The sequence below is a fragment of the Pan troglodytes genome, chromosome 12, assembly GCF_028858775.2.
Source record: "Pan troglodytes isolate AG18354 chromosome 12, NHGRI_mPanTro3-v2.0_pri, whole genome shotgun sequence".
Taxonomy (NCBI): Eukaryota; Metazoa; Chordata; class Mammalia; order Primates; family Hominidae; genus Pan; species Pan troglodytes.
The window spans coordinates 10,428,704-10,451,742 of NC_072410.2; the positions used below are offsets into that span (position 1 = coordinate 10,428,704).

Genomic DNA, 23,039 nt, shown 5'->3' on the forward strand with positions numbered 1-23,039 from the left:
TTATCTCAGTTTATTAGTCCCCTCCCCTAAGAAGCTTCTACCAATACTCTTTTCCCCTTTCCTTTAACTTGATTGTGAAATCAGGTATTCAACAGAGAAATTTCTCAGCCTCCTACTTCTGCTTTTGAAAGCCATAAAAACAGCGAGGGAGAAACTGGCAGATACCAAACCTCTTCGAGGCACGAGGCACAACAGGCTGCTCTGGGATTCTCTTCAGCCAATCTTCATTGCTCAAGTATGACTTTAATCTTCCTTACAACTAGGTGCTAAGGGAGTCTCTCTGTCTCTCTCCCTCTTTGTGTGTATGCATATTCTCTCTCTCTCTCTTTCTTTCTCTGTCTCTCCCCCTCCTTCCCTCTCTGCCTCCCTCTCTCAGCTTTTTGCAAAAATGCCAGGTGTAATATAATGCTTATGACTCGGGAAATATTCTGGGAATGAATACTGCTTATCTAACAGCTGACACCCTAAAGGTTAGTGTCAAAGCCTCTGCTCCAGCTCTCCTAGCCAATACATTGCTAGTTGGGGTTTAGTTTAGCAAATGCTTTTCTCTAGACTTCTCTTTCACACATTCATTCATTCATTTACTCAGAGATCATTTCTTTGCATGACTGCCATGCACTGGATGCTGAGAGAAATCACACATGAACGTAGCCGTCATGGGGAAGTCACTCATTTTCTCCTTTTTACACAGGTGTCTGAAGCAGCCATGGCAGAAGTACCTGAACTCGCCAGTGAAATGATGGCTTATTACAGGTCAGTGGGGACGCTGAGACCAGTAACATGAGCAGGTCTCCTCTTTCAAGAGCAGAGTGTTATCTGTGCTTGGAGACCAGATTTTTCCCCTAAATTGCCTCTTTCAGTGGCAAACAGGGTGCCAAGTAAATCTGATTTAAAGACTACTTTCCCATTACAAGTCCCTCCAGCCTTGGGACCTGGAGGCTATCCAGATGTGTTGTTGCAAGGGCTTCCTGCAGAGGCAAATGGGGAGAAAAGATTCCAAGCCCACAATACAAGGAATCCCTTTGCAAAGTGTGGCTTGGAGGGAGAGGGAGAGTTCAGATTTTAGCTGACTCTGCTGGGCTAGAGGTTAGGCCTCAAGATCCAACAGGGAGCACCCAGGGTGCCCACCTGCCAGGCCTAGAATCTGCCTTCTAGACTGTTCTGCACATATCACTGTGAAACTTGCCAGGTGTTTCAGGCAGCTTTGAGAGGCAGGCTGTTTGCAGTTTCTTATGAACAGTGAAGTCTTGTACACAGGGAAGGAAAAATAAACCTGTCTAGAAGACATAATTGAGACATGTCCCTGTTTTTATTACAGTGGCAATGAGGATGACTTGTTCTTTGAAGCTGATGGCCCTAAACAGATGAAGGTAAGACTATGGGTTTAACTCCCAACCCAAGGAAGGGCTCTAACACAGGGAAAGCTCAAAGAAGGGAGTTCTGGGCCACTTTGATGCCATGGTATTTTGTTTTAGAAAGACTTTAACCTCTTCCAGTGAGACACAGGCTGCACCACTTGCTGACCTGGCCACTTGGTCATCATATCACCACAGTCACTCACTAACGTTGGTGGTGGTGGCCACACTTGGTGGTGACAGGGGAGGAGTAGTGATAATGTTCCCCGTTTCATAGTAGGAAGACAACCAAGTCTTCAACACAAATTTGATTCTCCTTTTAGGAGATGGGTTCAGCCTATGCCAATCACTTGAGTTAAACTCTGAAACCAAGAGATGATCTTGAGAACTAACATATGTCTACCCCTTTTGAGTAGAACAGTTTTTTGCTCCCTGGGGTGAAGCTTATAACAATAAGACATAGATGATGTAAACAAAAAGATGAATTGAGACTTGAAAGAAAACCATTCGCTTGCTGTTTGACCTTGACAAGTCATTTTATCCGCTTTGGACCTCATCTGAGAAATAAAGGGCTGAGCTGGATGATCTCTGAGATGCCAGCATCCTGCAACCTCCAGTTCTGAAATATTTTCAGTTGTAGCTAAGGGCATTTGGGCAGCAAATGGTCATTTTTCAGACTCATCCTTACAAAGAGCCATGTTATATTCCTGCTGTCCCTTCTGTTTTATATGATGCTCAGTAGCCTTCCTAGGTGGCCCAGCCATCAGCCTAGCTAGGTCAGTTGTGCAGGCTGGGAGGCAGCCACTTTTCTCTGGCTTTATTTTATTCCAGTTTGTGATAGCCTCCCCTAGCCTCATAATCCAGTCCTCGATCTTGTTAAAAACACATTTCTTTAGAAGTTTTAAGACTGGCATAACTCGTTGGCTGCAGCTGTGGGAGGAGCCCACTGGCTTGTCTGCCTGGCTTTTGCCCCCATTGCCTCTTCCAGCAGCTTGGCTCTGCTCCAGGCAGGAAATTCTCTCCTGCTCAACTTTCTTTTGTGCACTTAGAGGTCTCTTTAACTGTCTTTCAAGCCTTTGAACCATTATCATGCCTTAAGGCAACCTCAGTGAAGCCTTAATACGGAGCTTCTCTGAATAAGAGGAAAGTGGTAACATTTCACAAAAAGTACTCTCACAGGATTTGCAGAATGCCTATGAGACCGTGTTATGAAAAAGGAAAAAAAAGAACAGTGTAGAAAAATTGAATACTTGCTGAGTGAGCATAGGTGAATGGAAAATGTTATGGTCATCTGCATGAAAAAGCAAATCATAGTTTGACAGCATTAGGGATACAAAAAGATATAGAGAAGGTATACATGTATGGTGTAGGTGGGGCATGTACAAAAAAGATGAACAAAGTAGAAATGGGATTTATTCTAAAAGAATAGCCTGTAAGGTGTCAGAAAGCCCACATTCTAGTCTTGAGTCTGCCTCTAACCTGCTGTGTGCCCTTGAGTACACCCTTAACCTCCTTGAGCTTCAGAGAGGGACAATCTTTTTATTTTATTTTGTTTTGTTTTGTTTTGTTTTATGAGACAGAGTCTCACTCTGTTGCCCAGGCTGGAGTGCAGTGGTACAATCTTGGCTTACTGCATCCTCCGCCTCCTGAGTTCAAGCGATTCTCCTTCCTCAGTCTCCTGAATAGCTGGGATTACAGGTGCACCCCACCACACCCAGCTAATTTTTGTATTTTTAGCAGAGAAGGGGTTTCGCCATGTTGGCCAGGCTGGTTTTGAAGTCCTGACCTAAATGATTCATCCACCTCGGCTTCCCAAAGTGCTGGGATTACAGGCATGAGCCACCACGCCTGGCCCAGAGAGGGATGATCTTTAGAAGCTCGGGATTCTTTCAAGCCCTTTCCTCCTCTCTGAGCTTTCTACTCTCTGATGTCAAAGCATGGTTCCTGGCAGGACCACCTCACAAGGCTCCCTCCCTCGCTCTCTCCGCAGTGCTCCTTCCAGGACCTGGACCTCTGCCCTCTGGATGGCGGCATCCAGCTACGAATCTCCGACCACCACTACAGCAAGGGCTTCAGGCAGGCCGTGTCAGTTGTTGTGGCCATGGACAAGCTGAGGAAGATGCTGGTTCCCTGCCCACAGACCTTCCAGGAGAATGACCTGAGCACCTTCTTTCCCTTCATCTTTGAAGAAGGTAGTTAGCCAAGAGCAGGCAGTAGATCTCCACTTGTGTCCTCTTGGAAGTCATCAAGCCCCAGCCAACTCAATTCCCCCAGAGCTAAAGCCCTTTAAAGGTAGAAGGCCCAGCGGGGAGACAAAACAAAGAAGGCTGGAAACCAAAGCAATCATCTCTTTAGTGGAAACTATTCTTAAAGAAGATCTTGATGGCTACTGACATTTGCAACTCCCTCACTCTTTCTCAGGGGCCTTTCACTTACATTGTCACCAGAGGTTCGTAACCTCCCTGTGGGCTAGTGTTATGACCATCACCATTTTACCTAAGTAGCTCTGTTGCTCGTCCACAGTGAGCAGTAATAGACCTGAAGCTGGAACCCATGTCTAATAGTGTCAGGTCCAGTGTTCTTAGCCACCCCACTCCCAGCTTCGTCCCTACTGGTGTTGTCATCAGACTTTGACCGTATATGCTCAGGGGTCCTCCAAGAAATCAAATTTTTCCGCCTCGCCTCACGAGGCCTGCCCTTCTGATTTTATACCTAAACAACATGTGCTCCACATTTCAGAACCTATCTTCTTCGACACATGGGAAAACGAGGCTTATGTGCACGATGCACCTGTACGATCACTGAACTGCACGCTCCGGGACTCACAGCAAAAAAGCTTGGTGATGTCTGGTCCATATGAACTGAAAGCTCTCCACCTCCAGGGACAGGATATGGAGCAACAAGGTAAATGGAAACATCCTGGTTTCCCTGCCTGGCCTCCTGGCAGCTTGCTAATTCTCCATGTTTTAAACAAAGTAGAAAGTTAATTTAAGGCAAATGATCAACACAAGTGAAAAAAAATATTAAAAAGGAATATACAAACTTTGGTCCTAGAAATGGCACATTTGATTGCACTGGCCAGTGCATTTGTTAACAGGAGTGTGACCCTGAGAAATTAGACGGCTCAAGCACTCCCAGGACCATGTCCACCCAAGTCTCTTGTGCATAGTGCAATGTCAATTCTTCCACAATATGGGGTCATTTGATGGACATGGCCTAACTGCCTGTGGGTTCTCTCTTCCTGTTGTTGAGGCTGAAACAAGAGTGCTGGAGCGATAATGTGTCCATCCCCCTCCCCAGTCTTCCCCCCTTGCCCCAACATCTGTCCGACCCAATGCCAGGTGGTTCCTTGTAGGGAAATTTTACTGCCCAGCAGGAACTTATATCTCTCCGCTGTAACGGGCAAATGTTTCAAGTGCGGTGAACCCATCATTAGCTGTGGTGATCTGCCTGGCATCGTGCCACAGTAGCCAAAGCCTGTGCACAGGAGTGTGGGCAACTAAGGCTGCTGACTTTGAAGGACAGCCTCACTCAGGGGAAGCTATTTGCTCTCAGCCAGGCCAAGAAAATCCTGTTTCTTTGGAATCGGGTAGTAAGAGTGATCCCAGGGCCTCCAATTGACACTGCTGTGACTGAGGAAGATCAAAATGAGTGTCTCTCTTTGGAGCCACTTTCCCAGCTCAGCCTCTCCTCTCCCAGTTTCTTCCCATGGGCTACTCTCTGTTCCTGAAACAGTTCTGGTGCCTGATTTCTGGCAGAAGTACAGCTTCACCTCTTTCCTTTCCTTCCACATTGATCAAGTTGTTCCGCTCCTGTGGATGGGCACATTGCCAGCCAGTGACACAATGGCTTCCTTCCTTCCTTCCTTCAGCATTTAAAATGTAGACCCTCTTTCATTCTCCGTTCCTACTGCTATGAGGCTCTGAGAAACCCTCAGGCCTTTGAGGGGAAACCCTAAATCAACAAAATGACCCTGCTATTGTCTGTGAGAAGTCAAGTTATCCTGTGTCTTAGGCCAAGGAACCTCACTGTGGGTTCCCACAGAGGCTACCAAATTACATGTATCCTACTCATGGGGCCTAGGGGTTGGGGTGACCCTGCACTGCTGTGTCCCTAACCACAAGACCCCCTTCTTTCTTCAGTGGTGTTCTCCATGTCCTTTGTACAAGGAGAAGAAAGTAATGACAAAATACCTGTGGCCTTGGGCCTCAAGGAAAAGAATCTGTACCTGTCCTGCGTGTTGAAAGATGATAAGCCCACTCTACAGCTGGAGGTAAGTGAATGCTATGGAATGAAGCCCTTCTCAGCCTCCTGCTACCACTTATTCCCAGACAACCACCTTCTCCCCGCCCCCATCCCTAGGAAAAGCTGGGAACAGGTCTATTTGACAATTTTGCATTAATGTAAATAAATTTAACATAATTTTTAACTGCGTGCAACCTTCAATCCTGCTGCAAAAAATTAAATCATTTTGCTGATGTTATTATGTCCTACCATAGTTACAACCCCAACAGATTATATATTGTTAGGGCTGCTCTCATTTGATAGACACCTTGGGAAATAAATGACTTAAAGGGTCCCATTATCACGTCCACTCCACTCCCAAAATCACCACCACTATCACCTCCAGCTTTCTCAGCAAAAGCTTCATTTCCAAGTTGATGTCATTCTAGGACCATAAGGAAAAATACAATAAAAAGCCCCTGGAAACTAGGTACTTCAAGAAGCTCTAGCTTAATTTTCACCCCAAAAAAAAAAAAAAAAAATTCTCACCTACATTATGCTCCTCAGCATTTGGCACTAAGTTTTAGAAAAGAAGAAGGGCTCTTTTAATAATCACACGGAAAGGTGGGGGCCCAGTTACAACTCAGGAGTCTGGCTCCTGATCATGTGACCTGCTCATCAGTTTCCTCTCTGGTCAACCCAAAGAACATCTTTCCCATAGCATCTTTGTCCCTTGCCTCACAAAAATTCTTCTTTCTCTTTCGCTGCAGAGTGTAGATCCCAAAAATTACCCAAAGAAGAAGATGGAAAAGCGATTTGTCTTCAACAAGATAGAAATCAATAACAAGCTGGAATTTGAGTCTGCCCAGTTCCCCAACTGGTACATCAGCACCTCTCAAGCAGAAAACATGCCCGTCTTCCTGGGAGGGACCAAAGGCGGCCAGGATATAACTGACTTCACCATGCAATTTGTGTCTTCCTAAAGAGAGCTGTACCCAGAGAGTCCTGTGCTGAATGTGGACTCAATCCCTAGGGCTGGCAGAAAGGGAACAGAAAGGTTTTTGAGTACGGCTATAGCCTGGACTTTCCTGTTGTCTACACCAATGCCCAACTGCCTGCCTTAGGGTAGTGCTAAGAGGATCTCCTGTCCATCAGCCAGGACAGTCAGCTCTCTCCTTTCAGGGCCAATCCCCAGCCCTTTTGTTGAGCCAGGCCTGTCTCACCTCTCCTACTCACTTAAAGCCCGCCTGACAGAAACCACGGCCACATTTGGTTCTAAGAAACCCTCTGTCATTCGCTCCCACATTCTGATGAGCAACCGCTTCCCTATTTATTTATTTATTTGTTTGTTTGTTTTATTCATTGGTCTAATTTATTCAAGGGGGGCAAGAAGTAGCAGTGTCTGTAAAAGAGCCTAGTTTTTAATAGCTATGGAATCAATTCAATTTGGACTGGTGTGCTCTCTTTAAATCAAGTCCTTTAATTAAGACTGAAAATATATAAGCTCAGATTATTTAAATGGGAATATTTATAAATGAGCAAATATCATACTGTTCAATGGTTCTGAAATAAACTTCACTGAAGAAAAGAAAAGGGTCTTTCCTGATCATTGACTTGTCTTGGATTTGACACTGAACAGTAAAGGCAAACAGGGCTGTGAGAGTTCTCGGGGGACTAAAGCCCACTCCTCGTTGCTGAGTGCTGCAAAGTACCTAGAAATATCCTTGGCCACCGAAGACTATCCTCCTCACCCATCCCCTTTATTTCTGTTGTTCAACAGAAGGATATTCAGTGCACATCTGGAACAGGATCAGCTGAAGCACTGCAGGGAGTCAGGACTGGTAGTAACAGCTACCAGTGATTTATCTATCAATGCACCAAACATCTGTTGAGCAAGTGCTATGTACTAGGAGCTGGGAGTACAGAGACAGGAAAGGTAACAAGTTCCTCCTCAGATAGGAGAGGCAGATAGGTATAAGCAAAAACAAGGCAACATGACAAGTAGAGTAAGATAAAGTACAAAAGGAGTATCCAGGAAGGAGTGAGGAGAATGACATAAGAATCAAGCCTAAAGGGATAAACAGAAAATTTCCACACATGAGCTGGGCATGGTGGCTTACGCCTGTAATCCCAGCACTTTGGGTGGCAGGGGCAGAAAGATCGCTTGAGCCCAGGAGTTCAAGACCAGCCTGGGCAACATAGTGAGACTCCCATCTCTACAAAAAATAAATAAATAAATAAAACAATCAGCCAGGCATGCTGGCATGCACCTGTAGTCCTAGCTAGTTGGGAAGCTGACACTGGAGGATTGCTTGAGCCCAGAAGTTCAAGACTGCAGTGAGCTGTGATCGCACCATTGCACTCCAGCCTGGGTGACAGAGTGAGACCCTATCTCTAAAAAATGTTCCCAGATAGAAAAGAAAAGAAAAGGCCCTCAGGTAGAGGAACCAGCGTGAACAAGAGCATGAGGGTATAAGAACGAATGATGCAAAAAGTACACTTTCAGAATTGCGGGAATCACCAGAAGCAAAGTCAAAGCACAAAACAAGCCAGAGGAAAAGTAGTTGTAACTCACATCCCAGATAAAGAGATAACTTGTTTCACATGTAAAGAACTGCCTCAAAACATTTGAAAAAAAAGAACAAAAATCCAGCAAAACAAGAGGCAAGGGATCTTAACAGTCTGTTCACAGAAAAGAAAATACTATTTGATCTTGGGCAGAGTAAAACAATGCTTAACATTGTAATAAGAAAGTCAAATTAAAAGCACTTTGAGATACTACTATTTTCCCATCAGACTGACAAAAATCAAAAGTTTAACAACAGACCTTGTTGGTCAAACTGTCGGGAAATCCCCACTGTTAAATATTACGTGTGGGACTATAAATTGATATGACCCTTATAGAACAAAATTTGCTAACTATGAAAATCACAAGTGCACTTCCCCTTTGATCCAGCAATTTCACTCCTGGAGATTTATCCCACAGATGGACATAACCCATGTGAAATGGAAAATGATCAAAATTATTCATTGCACATCATTTGTAATAGGAAAAATTGGAAGTAACCCAAGTGTCTATCAACAAGAGACTGGCTAAATGAAGTAAAGGACATAGAATACTAGGCAGCTATAGAAAAGAATGAGAAAGCACTCTGGTATTGTTTGGTTCTGTGTCCCAGCCCAAATCTCATGTCAAATTGTAATCCCCGATGTTGGAGGTGGGGCCTGGTGTGGGGTGATTGGATCATGGGGGTGGAGTTCTTATGAATGGTTTAGCACTATCCCTTTGGTGCTGTTCTCGTGACAGAGTTCTCACAAGATCTGGTTGTTTAAAAGTATGTGGCATCCTTTCTCTCTCTCTCTCTCTCTCTCTCTCTCTCTGTCCTGCTCCTGCCATATAAGACACCCACTCCCGCTTTGTCTTCTGCATGAGTAAAAGTTTCCTAAGGCCTCCCCAGAAGCAGATGCTGCCATGCTTCCTGTGGAACAGCCTGCGAAGCTGTGAGCCAATTAAACCTCTTTTCTTTATAAATTATGCAGTCTCAGGTATTTCCTTATAGCAATGCAAGGACTGACTAATACATGCTGTCTGCACGAATATGAAATCCTCTCCAAAACATGCTGATAGCTGAAAAAGAAGAAAATGCAGACCGTATTTATGATATGCTAACTCTGATGTAACAAAAGGGAGGGGAAGAAGGGCAATACATTCCACTGTGCTTGTATTTGATTTTTTTTTTTTATTCTGGAAGACACATAAGAAATGAATAAAGTAGTTGTCAGAGGCTGAGGAATAAGATATATAGGGACAGGTGTGGGAGCAAGACACTTTTATGAACACATTTTACACAGTTTGGGTTTTTTTTTTTTTTTGGAGACAAGGTCTCGCTGTCACCCAGGCTAGAGAGCAGTGGTACAGTCATGGCTCACTGCAGCCTTAAACTCCCAGGCTCAAGCAATCCTCCTACCTCAGCCTCCTGGGTAGCTGGGAATACAAACATATGGCACTATATTCATCCACTCTCACACTGCTATAAAGAATGACCTGAGACTGGGTAATTTATGAAGAAAAGAGGTCTAACTGATTCACAGTTCTACAGGCTGTATAGGAAGCATAGCTGGGAGGCTTCAGGAAACTTACAATCATGGCGGAAGGCAAAGGGGAAACACACACGTCTTACTATGGCGGAGCAGGAGAGTGAGAGAGTGAAGGGGGAGGTGCTACACACTTTCAAATAACCAGGTCTTGTGAGAACTCACTCACTATCATGAGAACAGCAAGGGAGAACCCACCCCCATGATCCAATCACCTCCCACCAGGACCCTCCCTCAACATTGAGGATTAAAATTCAACATGAGGTTTGAGTTGGGTCACAGAGCCAAACCATATCAGCCACCATGCCCAACTAATTTTTGTTTTTAAATTTTTGTAGATACAGGGTCTCACTATGTTACCCAGGCTGGTCTTGAACTCCTGGGCTGAAGTGATCCTCCCGCCTCGGCCTCCTAAATTGCTAGGATTACAGGCATAAGCAGCCATGCCTGGCCTACAGTTTGATTTTTGAATCATGTAAATATATTATTCAGAATTAAAATAATAATTTTTAAATATTTTATCCCAAAAAAAAGTATCTGACTTCTTGTGGAAGGATAACTGTTGAGTTGAGGGAGCTGCCAGTCTTCGGCAGCTCATTCTCAATACCCTCCTTCTTTGAAGTTCTCCAAGCTAGGGCAGAGGCTGGCAAAGCCCCTCTCCTAGCTCTGTCTGCTTCATAACTGCAGTGCAAAGGATGACATGGCTGTCGGAGCAGACACCCAAGTGGTGACCATTCTGTAAGATGGAACAGAGCTGGTGGCAGGAAAGCAGGTGGTCTGGGAAGAAAGCAGAGGTGCCTGTGAGCTTGAGCTGTCATTTGACCCCCTATCCTTGATTTAGTGACACAATTCTGCCAGCCCTCTCAGATACAAAAGGGAAGACATGCCAGGAAGAATGAAACTGTGAAGGCATCTCACCTTGTGAGGAAGCCAGATTCCAAATCATCTCTGTATGGGTAAGTGGGTATGGCCATTTTGGAGAGAAAATTGGTAGTGTCTAGTTTTTTTGGGTTTTTTAAACAAGTTCTTTGGCTCAGCAATTCCACTACTTGCCATCTTCTGTAAAGAAATTTATGGACATCTACTGATGCGTTGTTTATAAATACTTAATGAAATCAACTAGAAACAACCTACATATCTGTTGATAGAGGCAAGGTTAAATAAACAATGGTAAGTTAAAAAGAAAGGAGATGCTACTGAAACAGAAAGATAGCCAAGCAAATCATTGAGAGAAAAAGGCAAATTATGGAACAAGAACAGAGTGATAACATTTACGTAAAACAAAACACTGCACATCCGCAATGCAAAACCATGTGCTTCTAATGGTATATAGAGGTAGAGAGGTCTGGAAGGGTATTGGCAAGACTGATAATAGTGGTTACTTGGAGTGGAATAGGGCAGAGGAGCGAGTCATCAAGAGGAACTTTAGCTTTATTTATGACATTTGAATTTTTACCAAAAAAAAATTTGGTAAATGTGTTTAACAAATTTTGTTTTATTAGATTTTTGTTCTTATTTTTTCTAGTGTTTTGAGGGATCTCTTTAGATGTTAAGCAAATATATTCGTGAATGACTTATATCATTTTTTTAATCCCCTGCATTAAAATGTTCAAAAGCCTTGGTTCCAATTCCTGGATCTGAGCCAAAGATTAAAATTGACCCTCCAGACCAGAATTGACCTTTCTATTACAGGTTTAGAGCCAAGTTCTCTCCCTGGGTAACAACTCCCTATTTCTCTGTACTATGTGCCCTTGGCCTGGACGAGGGAAATGGTCTACCACTAAATGGAAAGGGTCTGATAATTTGAGTGGAGAAAGCTGAGAATCCTCCCCACACCCAACCAAGTACACAAATACAACTGGAAGAAGGCAGTCTTTCTGAAGGGCTGTGAAGTCAACTTCTCTGCACCTGCAGCAGGTAACACACCACACCTCCAAAGCTGCTACCAGCTTTCCAGGAGAGCCTGTGTACCTGGAGAGGAGAAGGCAAGTGCTTCCGAACTTGACTTGACGTCTTAGATTCTGCAATGCGTAGTCTGTAGGGACAGGCTGTGGCTTATCCTATAGGCTTGGGCTGGAGTCAGCAAGCATCTGGGCTGGCAGAAGATAAAAGATGCAAAGGTGGAGGAAAGCATACGTGGTCTGGAAGACAGACTTGGGGGGTGGGTGGCTGCTACAACACCCTAGTTAGAGGTAGAGGGGTAAGTCAGTGTGTCTTCTGCACAGACCTCTTCCCCACCTCATTCTTCATTTCCCATACAGCCTTGCTGAGTTATTCACAAACATCTGATTCAACTGGAAGCTGGGTTGAGGATGACCTAAAGGACTAGTGTGATGCCTGCCCAGGGGTGTGGGCCCATAGTCAGAGTCCAGAGCCTCCTCCCAGCTTTTAGCACATCTCACCCACATCCTGGGTCCTTAATTAGCAATATGGAAGCAAGCCAAGTGACAAGATTTTGTCCCTGGGAAGTCCAGAAGCTCTCCTTTTCTCATTTGTATAAGCATAATGATTTGCTTACATAAATAATCATGAAAATTCAAATCCCTCTCAGAAATCAGGTCATAAAACCATGAAATGCAGCATGTGGGCGAGAATCACAGGGAAAGGTAGGTCTTGGAGGGGAAAGGGTGGCAGGGAGGAAGAAAGCAGGGTGCCAGGGGCCCTGGGCTGCTGTCCAAGTCAGGTGGCTCACTGTCTCTGAGAATATTTCACTTTCTGGTAAATGGGGCAGTTGGAGATAGAAGGGTTGGGTGAATGCCAAGAGTGAGCACAGCTGAGGTCAGTGCTGTGCCTGCAGTCCAGGCGGGAGTAGAAATCCTGGGCCCATCTTACCTCCGACCTCATTTCCTCCTCTGTAATAATGTGGGGGTGGGGGAAAGTTCTGGTCATCAGCCCTAGCATTCCATGGTTCATTTCCTCATCAGTGATGGAAAATCACCAAGCAAGAGAACAGGATGGAGAATAACCGGATGGGTGCAATCGGAGGTGCTATTTCAGGTGAGGTGGCCAGGGAAGGCCCTCTGAAAGGGTGGCTTGAGCAGGTGGCTGAATGTACAGAAGCTGCCAATCATGCAAAGATCTGGGGTACAGCATGCCAAGCAGAGGAAATGTGAGTGCAAAGGCCCCGAGATTGGATGTGGGCTTAGCACAAATGTGGCATGGCAAGAAGGCCAGTGTGGCTGAAGCAGCATGAACAATGGGTGGAGGGGCTGAGAGGACAGAGGGGCAGGAAAGAGCCAGGCCTGGGTAGGAGAGGTGTCAACTTGATATATGATGCAAAGCCCTTGGAGGTTCCCAAACACAAAAGCGATGATCTAATATATGGTTTTAAAAATGCCACTCTTGCTGTGAAAAGTTGACCCTGGGGGAAGGAGGAGTAGAAATGTCAAAAGTGGAAGCAGACCACTCAGGAGGCCAGGGCAATGGACTGTGCAGGAGAGACTGACATCTTAGACTCGGGCAATAGGAGAGAAGGTGGTGAGGATTATATTCTGGGCATAAAGGCAACAGAACTAGCTGATGGCGTCAACGTAGGAGATGAGGGAAAGAAAGAAATCAAGGGGCATTCATAGGTTTGAGGGTTGAGTAACTGCGGATATTTAACAGAAATGGAGAAGTCTGGGGAAGGGGCAAGTATTGTGGGGGCAGGAGTCAAAAGTTCTCTATTTTGGCCAAGTTAATTAATATTTGAGATACCTCTTAGGTGTCCAAGTGAAGATGTCAAACAGTCAATTGAATACAAAATCTGAATCTTAGCACAGGCAGGTCTCACACCTGTAATCCCAGCACTTTGGGAGGCTGAGGTGAGAGGATCACTTGAGGCCAGGAGTTTGTGATCAGCCTGGGCAATAGAGCAAGACCCTGTCTCCACACACACACAAAAAAAAAGTCTTGCAGGCATGGTGGCACATGCCTGTAGTCCCAGCTACTCAGGAAGCTGAGGCAGGAGGATCACTTGAGCCCATGGTTCAAGGCTGCAGTAAGCTATAATCACATCACTCAATACTACACTCCAGCCTGGATGACAGAGAGAGACCTCGTTTATTAAAATAAAATTTAAAAAAATTAATTAAAAATAAATCCAAATCTTTCCTGAGATTCATATTCAGGAGTAACTGTCATGTAGAAGGCATATAATGCCGTGGGTCACATGATACCATCTAATGAATGCCACTGGAAAAGAGAGAATAGCTAAAAACTGAGCACTGGGCACACCAGCACAGTGAGGTTGGAAGGAAGAAATGGAGCTAACAAAGGAGACAAAAGAGGAGTAGCCAGTGAGAAGAGAGAAACATCTGGAGAGAAGAGAGAGCAACAAAAGGTGGGTGAAGGAGAATGTGGTCCACCAGGCCCAACAATGCTGAGCAGTTGAGTAAGTGAGGACCTGGCCACTGAATTTGGCAAGAAAGAGGATGTCAGCGGCCCTAGAACAAAAGTGAAGAAGAACTTGAGGACGGAAGCCTGACAGGAGTGAACTGAGGAGAGAATGAAAGGCAGAGACATGGAGCCAAGGAGCACTGAGACTCCCTTGAGTAGTTTTGCTGTAAAATAAAAGTGAGTGCAGAGATGGGGCAGGGGGACAGAGAAATGCAGGGGTAGCTGGAGGGAGCCACAGAATCAAAAGAGGGTTTTTGTGTTTAAGATGGTAGTTGTCACATAGCACATTAGTAAGTTCATGTGAATGACAACGTAGGTGAGACAGATCACTAATGCAGGAGTCAAATCCTTGCAGAGCCCCCAGAGGAGGTGATGAAGGGAGGTGATGGACATCATTCAGATGCAAGTAGGTTAGCAATTCCTGGGGTACACATAGGAGGTGACTCCTTTCTGATTGCTCCTGTTTTCTGAATGAGATAGCACATAAAGTCCACTCAGCCATGTTAGCTATTGAAGTCCTTGTGGCTGTCACGCCTGTACAGACTGGGCTCTCCTCTCCAGCATTTCCTCTCAGACTAAGCTGAGCTGCACTAGCCGCTGCCACATCCTCTTGGGGCCGTCCTCTGCCACACTCCACATATTGCTGTGGTTTGCTTGCAACCCCTGGAAGGTCCTACTGGCTGCTCCTAGAAGAGTCTGGGCGGCATCTCTCCCTTACTCGTTATCACATGGTGCTGTAAGCAGTGGCCACACACTTTAGCTGGTGGGATGGGCCATCACAGGCAGTAAATGCGAAAGACTGCTCAGATTTTAAAGCACCCATGAATCAGTAGAATGAGTTTAGAATTGTAGTCATCAACACACATTAAAAAAAAAAAAACAGGCACTAAAAAAATTAGTTGAGTAGGATAAAGCAATAAAAGATATTAACTACAAACCAGATAGGAGGTGCAAAATTGTACCTACATAAATCAGATGGAAAAAGTTGAAAGCAGATAAGATAAAATAGGTAAGCATGACATTTAAAAGGTATTCATGGGACGTGGTTACGAAACCAACTCACAACTAAAAAGTCTTAGGACCTCTCGCTGACTTAGGAGCCTGATCCCAACTCTGAGAATGACTCAGTGTGTTACCCTGTGGCTAGTGTAGACCAATGATCCTGTCTCAGAGTCATTAGCCAACAGCCCAAATCAAGTACTTGAAACTTTGACTCAGAAACCTCAGTGTCAGAACCTTTGACCTAGGAACCACCTGTAGTGGTTAACTGCAATTTGCACCCCTTAGTTCAGGGCTTTACAACACCGGGGGCGGGGAGGGGGAAGGCATAGAGCTGATGACCTAAAGGAAACCCATTGCAGCAACGCTTTTGTGTTAAGTTTACAAATAAGTGTTGTTTTAGAATCCTCCAGGTAATGCCTTTGTTATTTAATGTGTCTGAGACAATTCTGCACATTAAAGAATATAAAATATTACCTTGTAATTCCAATTTGAAATGTGTAATTGACATTAGACTTCTATTTTAATTTGAAATGTCTAAAACAATGTGGTTAAGTTTGTAAAAGGTGTGTGAATTTTGAGTCTGATTTACTACATTTTTTTTTTAATTTTCTTTTTTTTGGAGTTTTAGGGATTGCTTAGATGGCTAGAAAGATTTTATTCATCAGATTTTTAAGTCTGCCTTGGCAGGCACTTGCAGTGTTTGAAAGAATCAGATATATCAAATTTGTAGTTTAAAATATTTAAGGGAACTCAATTAACTATGCTAGAAAAGAGAGTTAAGTATTTAGGAGGATTTAATATGGTGTTAAAGTTGTGAAAATCAAAATGGAGACACTAATGTTAAGAAAACCCTGATAAATGGAGCCAGGGAAGGCCATGAAGAAAGGGTTCTCACACTTGTATCCCTGATCATGAAAAAGACTCTGCAAAAAACAAAACCTTGCACAAAGGCCATTGCAACCTTACACAAAAAATACTACTTTAAAAGGACATGTGCCCAGCAACTGCCTGTCCAACCTCAGACTGGCAATATCTTTGTTATTGATCTTAGTAGCCCAGCATAACTATTTCAAAACAGTGATGTAATGCTCATTTTTTTTCTTTTGAAAACTTTTGTCTTCCTGTAAAAACCTTTGTCTTCTTTACTTACCCTGAATATGCACAGAGTTTACTATGGAGTGCATATTCCCGTTGCAATGCTCTATTCCCAAACAAACATCATTTTCTTTTAGAGAACCTCTCTCTGTTTGTGATTTAGGTTGGTGATGTAAAGCAATGGCATAACTGAACACTGATTCAAAGAAAAGTGGCTTTTCTCTTTGTTATATTAAAAAGAGGCCTTATAAATAGAATAGTAAGATTTGTAAGTTGAACTTAAAGCATTAAGCAAATTTAGGGGCCAGGCAGGGTGGCTCACACCTGTAATCCCAGCACTTTGGGAGGCCAAGACAGGAGGATTGCTTGAGCCCAGGAGTTCAAGACCAGTCTGGTCAACACAGACCTCATCTTTACTAAAAATAAAAAAATTAGGCCAGGTGCAGTGGCTCATGCCTGTAATCCCAGCACTTTGGGAGGCCAAGGCGGGAGGATCACTTGAGGTCAGGAGTTCGTGACCAGCCTGGTCAACACGATGAAACCCCATCTCTACTAAAAATACAAAAAAATTAGCTGGGTATGGTGGCGGGCACCTGCAATCCCAGCTACTCGGGAGGCTTCAGGCAGGGGAATCACTTGAACCTGGGAGGCGGAGATTGCAGTGAGCTGAGATAGTCCCACTGCACTCCAGCCTGGGCGACTCAGCAAGACTCCGCCTCAAAAAAAAAAAAAAAATTAGTCAGGTGTGGTAGCACACACCTGTGGTCCCAGCTACTCGGGAGGCTGAGGTGGGAGGATCATCTGAGCCCAGGAGGTCAAGGCTGCAGTGAGCTGAGATTGTACTACTGCATTCCAGCAGGAGCTACAAAGTGAGACCCTGTCTCAAAAAAAGAAAAAGAAAAAGAAAATTATGTTTTTCAATTTATAATTATAATAAATTTAATTATATAAATTTAAGCTCAAGTAATTGTAAATATTCTTTCTGTGCACATAAGTTATTCTTGTATTGACCCCACAGGAGCTGGCCATTCTTCAAGTCAGAAGGCCTGAGAGAGGAGCTGCCCAGGTGGTCTTCATGGGGCTGTGTGGCCAGTCATCCCCAACAGGTTGACAATCCTTGTGTACTTCATCCTTGTTGGTTCCTCTGTATCCCTGACGATGAGCAACTGTGAGGCCCGTTTCAGCACTGAGTTCCAGTCAGGAAAACATCCACCCACCCACCACACGCTCACGCTTACACACACATTCACACATGCACACACGTTCTGGCTCCGAAAAAGAAAAAAAAAAAGCAATTTAAAATAATTCTGATCCTTTGCTTATTTCCACAAACTCCATGAAAATTGTACATTGTCCAAGCAACATTTCTTAATATTCTCTTTTTCTCTCATATCCATTTTCCTTACTGCTGTCTCCACCTTTCTCTTCCAAACTCCCTGTTAAAATCCCTGCCCCAGCGAACTTTTATTCAATTTTGTGGAATGGAGGCTGCTCTGATTTAAATTAAAAAAAAAAAAATCCCTACTCCATGTCCCAGATCCCTAGTTTTTTTTTTGTTTTTTTCCTGAGACAGGGTCTTGTGTCTTCCATGCTGGAGTGCACTGGCATGATCATGGCTCACTGCAGCCTCAACCTCCTGGGCTCAAGTAATTCTCTTGCCTCAGCCTCCCCAGTAGCTGGGAGTTCAGGTATGTGCTACCATGCCTAGCTAATTTTTTTATTTTATTTTGTGGAGACAGGGTCTTGCCAGGTTGCCCAGGCTGGTCTAGAACCCCTGGGCTTAAGTGATCCTCCTGCCTCAGCTTCCCAAAGTGCTGGGATTACAAGTGTGAGGCACTGCGCCCAGGCTGGATCCCTGCATTTTTACAGATTTAGCATCACAAAAGTCTAAACAATTAGACTGACTAAGGCAGAACTGCCCTTATGAGAGCAGACATAAGAAGGAAAAGGCTAAAACACTGTGTTAAAAATTATCCAAATGTGAGGAAAAGGCAAAGAGAGTAGGTGTGCCTTTTTAGTGTCTAAGCTGCCTGCCCAAGGGGCATCTGATGCTCTCAGGCAGGAGTCCACAAATTTTTTTTTGTAAAAGATCAGATAGTAAATCTTTTCAGCGTGAAGAGCATGAGGTCTCTGTCACAAATACTCAACCACCATTACAACATGAAAGCAGCCAACAGACAACACATGACAAAGGAGTGTGGCTGTGTTCCAGTAAATCTTGATTACAAAAACAGGCAAGAGGCCAGAGCTGACCCATGGGCCATAGTTTGCTGACCCCTTCTGTAAAGGAAAGTATTTTTGTTTGACTTGCTATTTACCATTGATTGAACACAAGGCTCTGTAGAGTTACTTGTTAACTTGCAGAAGATTGATGAGTGGCAAGTAATTTTTATTCACCAGAATATAAAATTATTTCTGTTCAGTAGAAAAGATAAACCCAACTGTTATATTATTGTCCTGTTTTGTATGTAACTTTGCTTCATTTTTTAACAAATCAATATTATTGCCCTAATTTGTATATAACTATGCTTCTTTTAAAAATATAAATTTTTTAATAAATTTGAGACAGGGTCTCACTAGGTTGCCCAGGCTGGTCTTGAACTCCTGGCCTCAAGTGACTCTCCCACCTTAGCCTACTGCATAGCTGGGATTACAGGCACAAACCACTGCATGCAGCTAACTTTGCTTCTCATTCCAGCACTTTTTATTCCACTGATTATATGTATATGTATATCTGCATCATCTCTCTCTCTCTCTCTCTATATATATATATATATGGAAATATCTCTCTCTCTCTCTCTCTCTCTATATATATATATGTGGAAATATCTCTCTCTCTCTCTCTATATATATATATGGAAATATCTCTCTCTCTCTATATATATATATATATATATGGAAATACATATCTCAGTCTCTCGTATCCTCCTTTCATCAGTTTTGCTATCCTGTCAATTCCCCCAACGAGTGTGATGTTGTGAAATATATATTTGTTCTTCATCTCCTGTTTCCTGACATACAGCTTTTAAAAACCCTTGGAATCTCTGGAATAATAAGAGTGTCTTTTGCATGCTAATAGATGACTGCTGGCTGGCAGCCCCAATGCAGTAGCTTCATGATGGGGCTTGTCACAGGAAAGACCAAGGCAGGATTGGAGACTTGAGACTGTTCGCCCCACTCCCCAGCCACTGGAGGGAGTGGAGGGGCTGATGATTGTGTCAGTCACCAATGGCCAATGGTTCGGTCAATCATGTGTACGTAATAAAGCCACTCTTAAAAACCCAAAAAGGACAGGGTTTGGAAGGGCTCCCAGATAGCTGGACACATGAAGGTTCCTGGAGGGTGGTGCCCCAGAGGGGCATGGAAGCTCCACGCCCCTTCTCACATGCTTTGCTCTGCGCATCTCTTCATCTGGTGTTCATCTGCATCCTTTGTAATATCTTTTAGAATAAACTGGTAAACTTAAGTGTTTTCCTGAGTTCTGTGAGCTGCTCTAGCAAATTCACAGAACCCGAGGGAAGCAAACCCAGATTTATAGCCATCAGTCAGAAGCATAGGTGACAACCTACCACTTGTAACTGGCACCTGAAGTGGGAGGCGGTCTTGTGAGACTGAGCCCTGAACCTGTGGGATCTAACGCTACCTCCAGGTAGATAGTGTTGGAGTGAATTAGGACACCCAGCTGGTGTCGGCTGCTGGAGGACTAGTGGTGGGAGAAATCCCCAAGCATTTCGGTGACTAGAGGTCACAGAAGAACTCAGTGTTGAGGTGTTGTGACAGTATGGTAGGGAAAACTGCGTTTGGTTTTTTCCTTTTACAATCAGTTAAATATTTAACACAAGTCTACTGTATATTAGTAAAAGGGTTACATTTTTTAATGTCTTGACAGTTGCACTTTGACAACTTCCATATCAATCACTTTTTTTCCTGTCCCTTTGGAACCAAAATCACTTGGGTTACCCTGAACCAGGCTGCAGCCTATTCCCCAGGCCTTGAAAGCTTTGAGGCCCTTCTGCCAGCCCTAATCCCTCTGAATACCAGGCCTCCTGGAGTTAAAAAAATAGACTTGAGGCCAGGCCTGGTGGCTCACACCTGTAAGCCCAGCACTTTGGGAGGCAGAGGCGGGTAGATCACAAGGTTAGGAGTTCGAGACCAGCCTGGCCAACATGGTGAAACCCCATCTCTACTAAAAATACAAAAAAAAATTAGCCGGGCGTGATGGTACACCCCTGTAGTGCCAGCTACTCAGGAGGCTGAGGCAGGAGAATTACTTGAACCTGGGAGGCAGAGGTTGAAATGAGTCAAGATCGTGCCACTGCACTTCAGCCTGGGCAACAGAGTGAGACTCCGTCTTCAGGGGAGTTAAAAAAAAAAATAGACTTGAACAATGAGGCTCCACTGGATGGATTTAGGGGAATTACAGGAAGCAGGACCTGAAGGTGCAATGCCACACTCCACCTGTCCAGACTTGGACCTCACCAAGGGAGGTCTGTGGGGACAGGGAGAGGCCCTCTGCCTCCACGCCCTCCTCTACTCCCCAAACCCTGAGTCAGGCTGAATGTAGTAAACCTGGAACAGAAGAGTTCAGTTTGGCAATAGGTATCTGAAGGACTCCAGGTGCTTCTCCCTTGATTCAAAATTTTACTTATAAAAAAAAATTATAAGAAAATTCTACTTAAAAGAAATAATCAGGGAGGTACAACAAATTGTACTTTTTTTTTTTTTTTTTTTTTGAGATGGAGTCTCACTGTTGCCCACGCTGGAGTGCAGTAGTGTGATCTCGGCTCACTGCAACCTCCGCCTCCTGGGTTCAAGTGATTTTCCTGCTTCAGCCTCCCAGGTAGCTGCGATTACAGGTGTGTGCCACCACACCCGGCTAATTTTTGTATTTTTGGTAGAGACGGGGTTTCACCATGTTAACCAAGATGGTCTCAAACTCCTGACCTCAGGTGACCCACCTGCCTCAGCCTCCCAAAGTGTTGGGATTACAGGCGTGAGCCACTAAGCCCAGCCACTGTACATATTTTGTGGGTATTTACTAAAACATTATTCAAAATAGTAAAAAAAAATTGAAATAAACTGGGGACTGGTTAAATAATTTTGGGTACAACCACATGATGGAATACTATACAGCCATTAAAAATTACATTGAGGCCAGGCGTGGTGGCTCATGCTTATAATCTTAGCACTTTGGGAGGCCAAAGTGGGAGGATTGCTTGGACTCAGGAGCTCAAGACCAGGTTGGGCAATGTGGCAAAACCCTGTCTCTAAAAAAAAAAATACAAAAAAAAATTAAAAAGCTGGGTGTGGAGGCACACACCTCTAGTCCCAGCTACTCAGAGGGCTAAGGTGGGAGGATCACTTGAGCCGGGGAGGTCAAGGCTGCAGTGACCCAAGATCGGGTCATTGCACTCCAGCCTGGGCAATAAAGCAAGACCCTGTCTCAAAAAAAAAAAAAATACATTGAAGAATATCTTACGGTATGGATATTCATTTTACAGTGATAGATGCAAATAAAAGCAAATTACAAAATATACAGTTTAATTCCAACTTTGATACTACATATGTATATATGAATACATGCATATGTTATGTATGTATATGTAAATATAACAATATATGTTCTATATATGGATATTATATATTTACACATACATACACACATATATAATATCTTCTCTAGAGAGCAGAAAGAGATTAGACAGATAATGAAGATAGGATACAACTCCAGTCCAGCTCAACCTAGGGGACTTGTTTTAAAGCCTCAGGAGAGAGAAGTTGGGACTAGAAAGCAAGGCAGCTATTTGTAAGCATCTTTGGGTTTCATGCTATTGGGGTGGGAAACAACAGCACAACTTTTGAAAGCCCCTTTCCACTCACCCCACAAACTGCAGAGCAGCTTTAGGACCCTCAGAGTTCAAGAAGACCATTTGCAGAGTAGAAGAAGTAAAAACATGTATGAACTTGACCCTGAGCTCATGGACTGTGCCATGAGGGAAATTCCTAAAACAGCAGGAGAGGCCCTGGAGGAAGGCAGAGGCCCTGCATCAGCAAGTCCAGGCAAAAGCCTGCATTCCATAGATGCTCATCTCTCTGGCTGGTGAGGTCTAAAGACGTTTGGTCTCAATATTAAGTCTCGTGAGAGAGGTCACAAACCCAGTCCCTTGGCCACAAAAGGAAATAAATTCTGGCTTGAGAGGTTAGGGAGGAACAGGGCAAGGGGAGGTTCAAGAAAGTTTTCATGGATGAGATGATATTTAAGCAAGGCCCTGGAAAATGAGAATTTCAACCAATAGCCATATGGTAGGTCAGAAAGCAAAGGTAAGGAGGGAGCAAGTGCAAGGGGCAACATCAGATATGACCAGGGTGTCGTGGGGCATGGCTGATGGAGAAGAAGATTAGACTGGAGTTTGGGAATGCCACAGTATCGAGGTTGGATTTAATCCTATGGGTAAAAAAGCCAACTGGTCAACCCCCAACCCACTTGCAATATGGCTCCAAAATAGCAGGTGTTGATAAAATGACTACTTTTACTCTACTATTCCCTCCCTCTTAAGAAGAAAAAGAAAGTGGAGGCTCAGAGAAAGGCAGTGGCTTGTCCCAATCACACTATGATTTGGCCACAAAACAAGAACGAAATGTCACACCCAAAAATGCTGCCTCCACCTCCCTTCCTTGCTTTCCTCCCTGCTGGACTACAGACTATCTCAAGAGTGACGTACACCATCAGTGCTTCAGCTTTCCCCCGAAACAATGCCAAAATATTAGCCATACGTCACTGTAGTAAGAGCCCTGAACCGGGAATCCCAGCTTTGACGCAGACATGCTGATTGACTCTGTGACCATTCCCTTCACTTCTCCACTCTATTTTTCCCCACCTGTAAAGTGAGG

General features: G+C 44.1%; 2 protein-coding genes and 1 long non-coding RNA gene across 16 annotated transcripts in view; 2 read left to right on the top strand and 1 right to left on the bottom strand.

Moving 5' to 3' along the window:
• The window catches only part of IL36G (interleukin 36 gamma), a 212,973-nt gene that overhangs the window by 134,920 nt on the left and 55,014 nt on the right, over positions 1–23,039 (bottom strand). The window lies entirely within an intron of this gene.
• Positions 114–7,172, top strand: IL1B (interleukin 1 beta). The gene is made up of 7 exons (XM_001147075.8): positions 114–235; positions 692–753; positions 1,319–1,370; positions 3,346–3,547; positions 4,095–4,259; positions 5,498–5,628; positions 6,350–7,172. Exons 2-7 carry the CDS (start codon positions 707–709, stop codon positions 6,560–6,562), a joined length of 810 nt encoding a protein of 269 aa, XP_001147075.1. The 5' UTR covers positions 114–235; positions 692–706; the 3' UTR covers positions 6,563–7,172.
• Positions 12,337–17,272, top strand: LOC112208185 (uncharacterized). The gene is made up of 2 exons (XR_002942577.3): positions 12,337–12,671; positions 17,167–17,272. It is a non-coding gene; the product is annotated as an uncharacterized LOC112208185 (long non-coding RNA).

Coding starts and splice junctions, on each gene's coding strand:
- IL1B (XM_001147075.8), top strand. CDS start 707: ATGGCAGAAGTACCTGAACTCGCCAGTGAAATGATGGCTTATTACAG. Junction 754..1,318: donor GAAATGATGGCTTATTACAG/GTCAGTGGGGAC, acceptor TTTTTATTACAG/TGGCAATGAGGATGACTTGT. Junction 3,548..4,094: donor TCCCTTCATCTTTGAAGAAG/GTAGTTAGCCAA, acceptor TCCACATTTCAG/AACCTATCTTCTTCGACACA.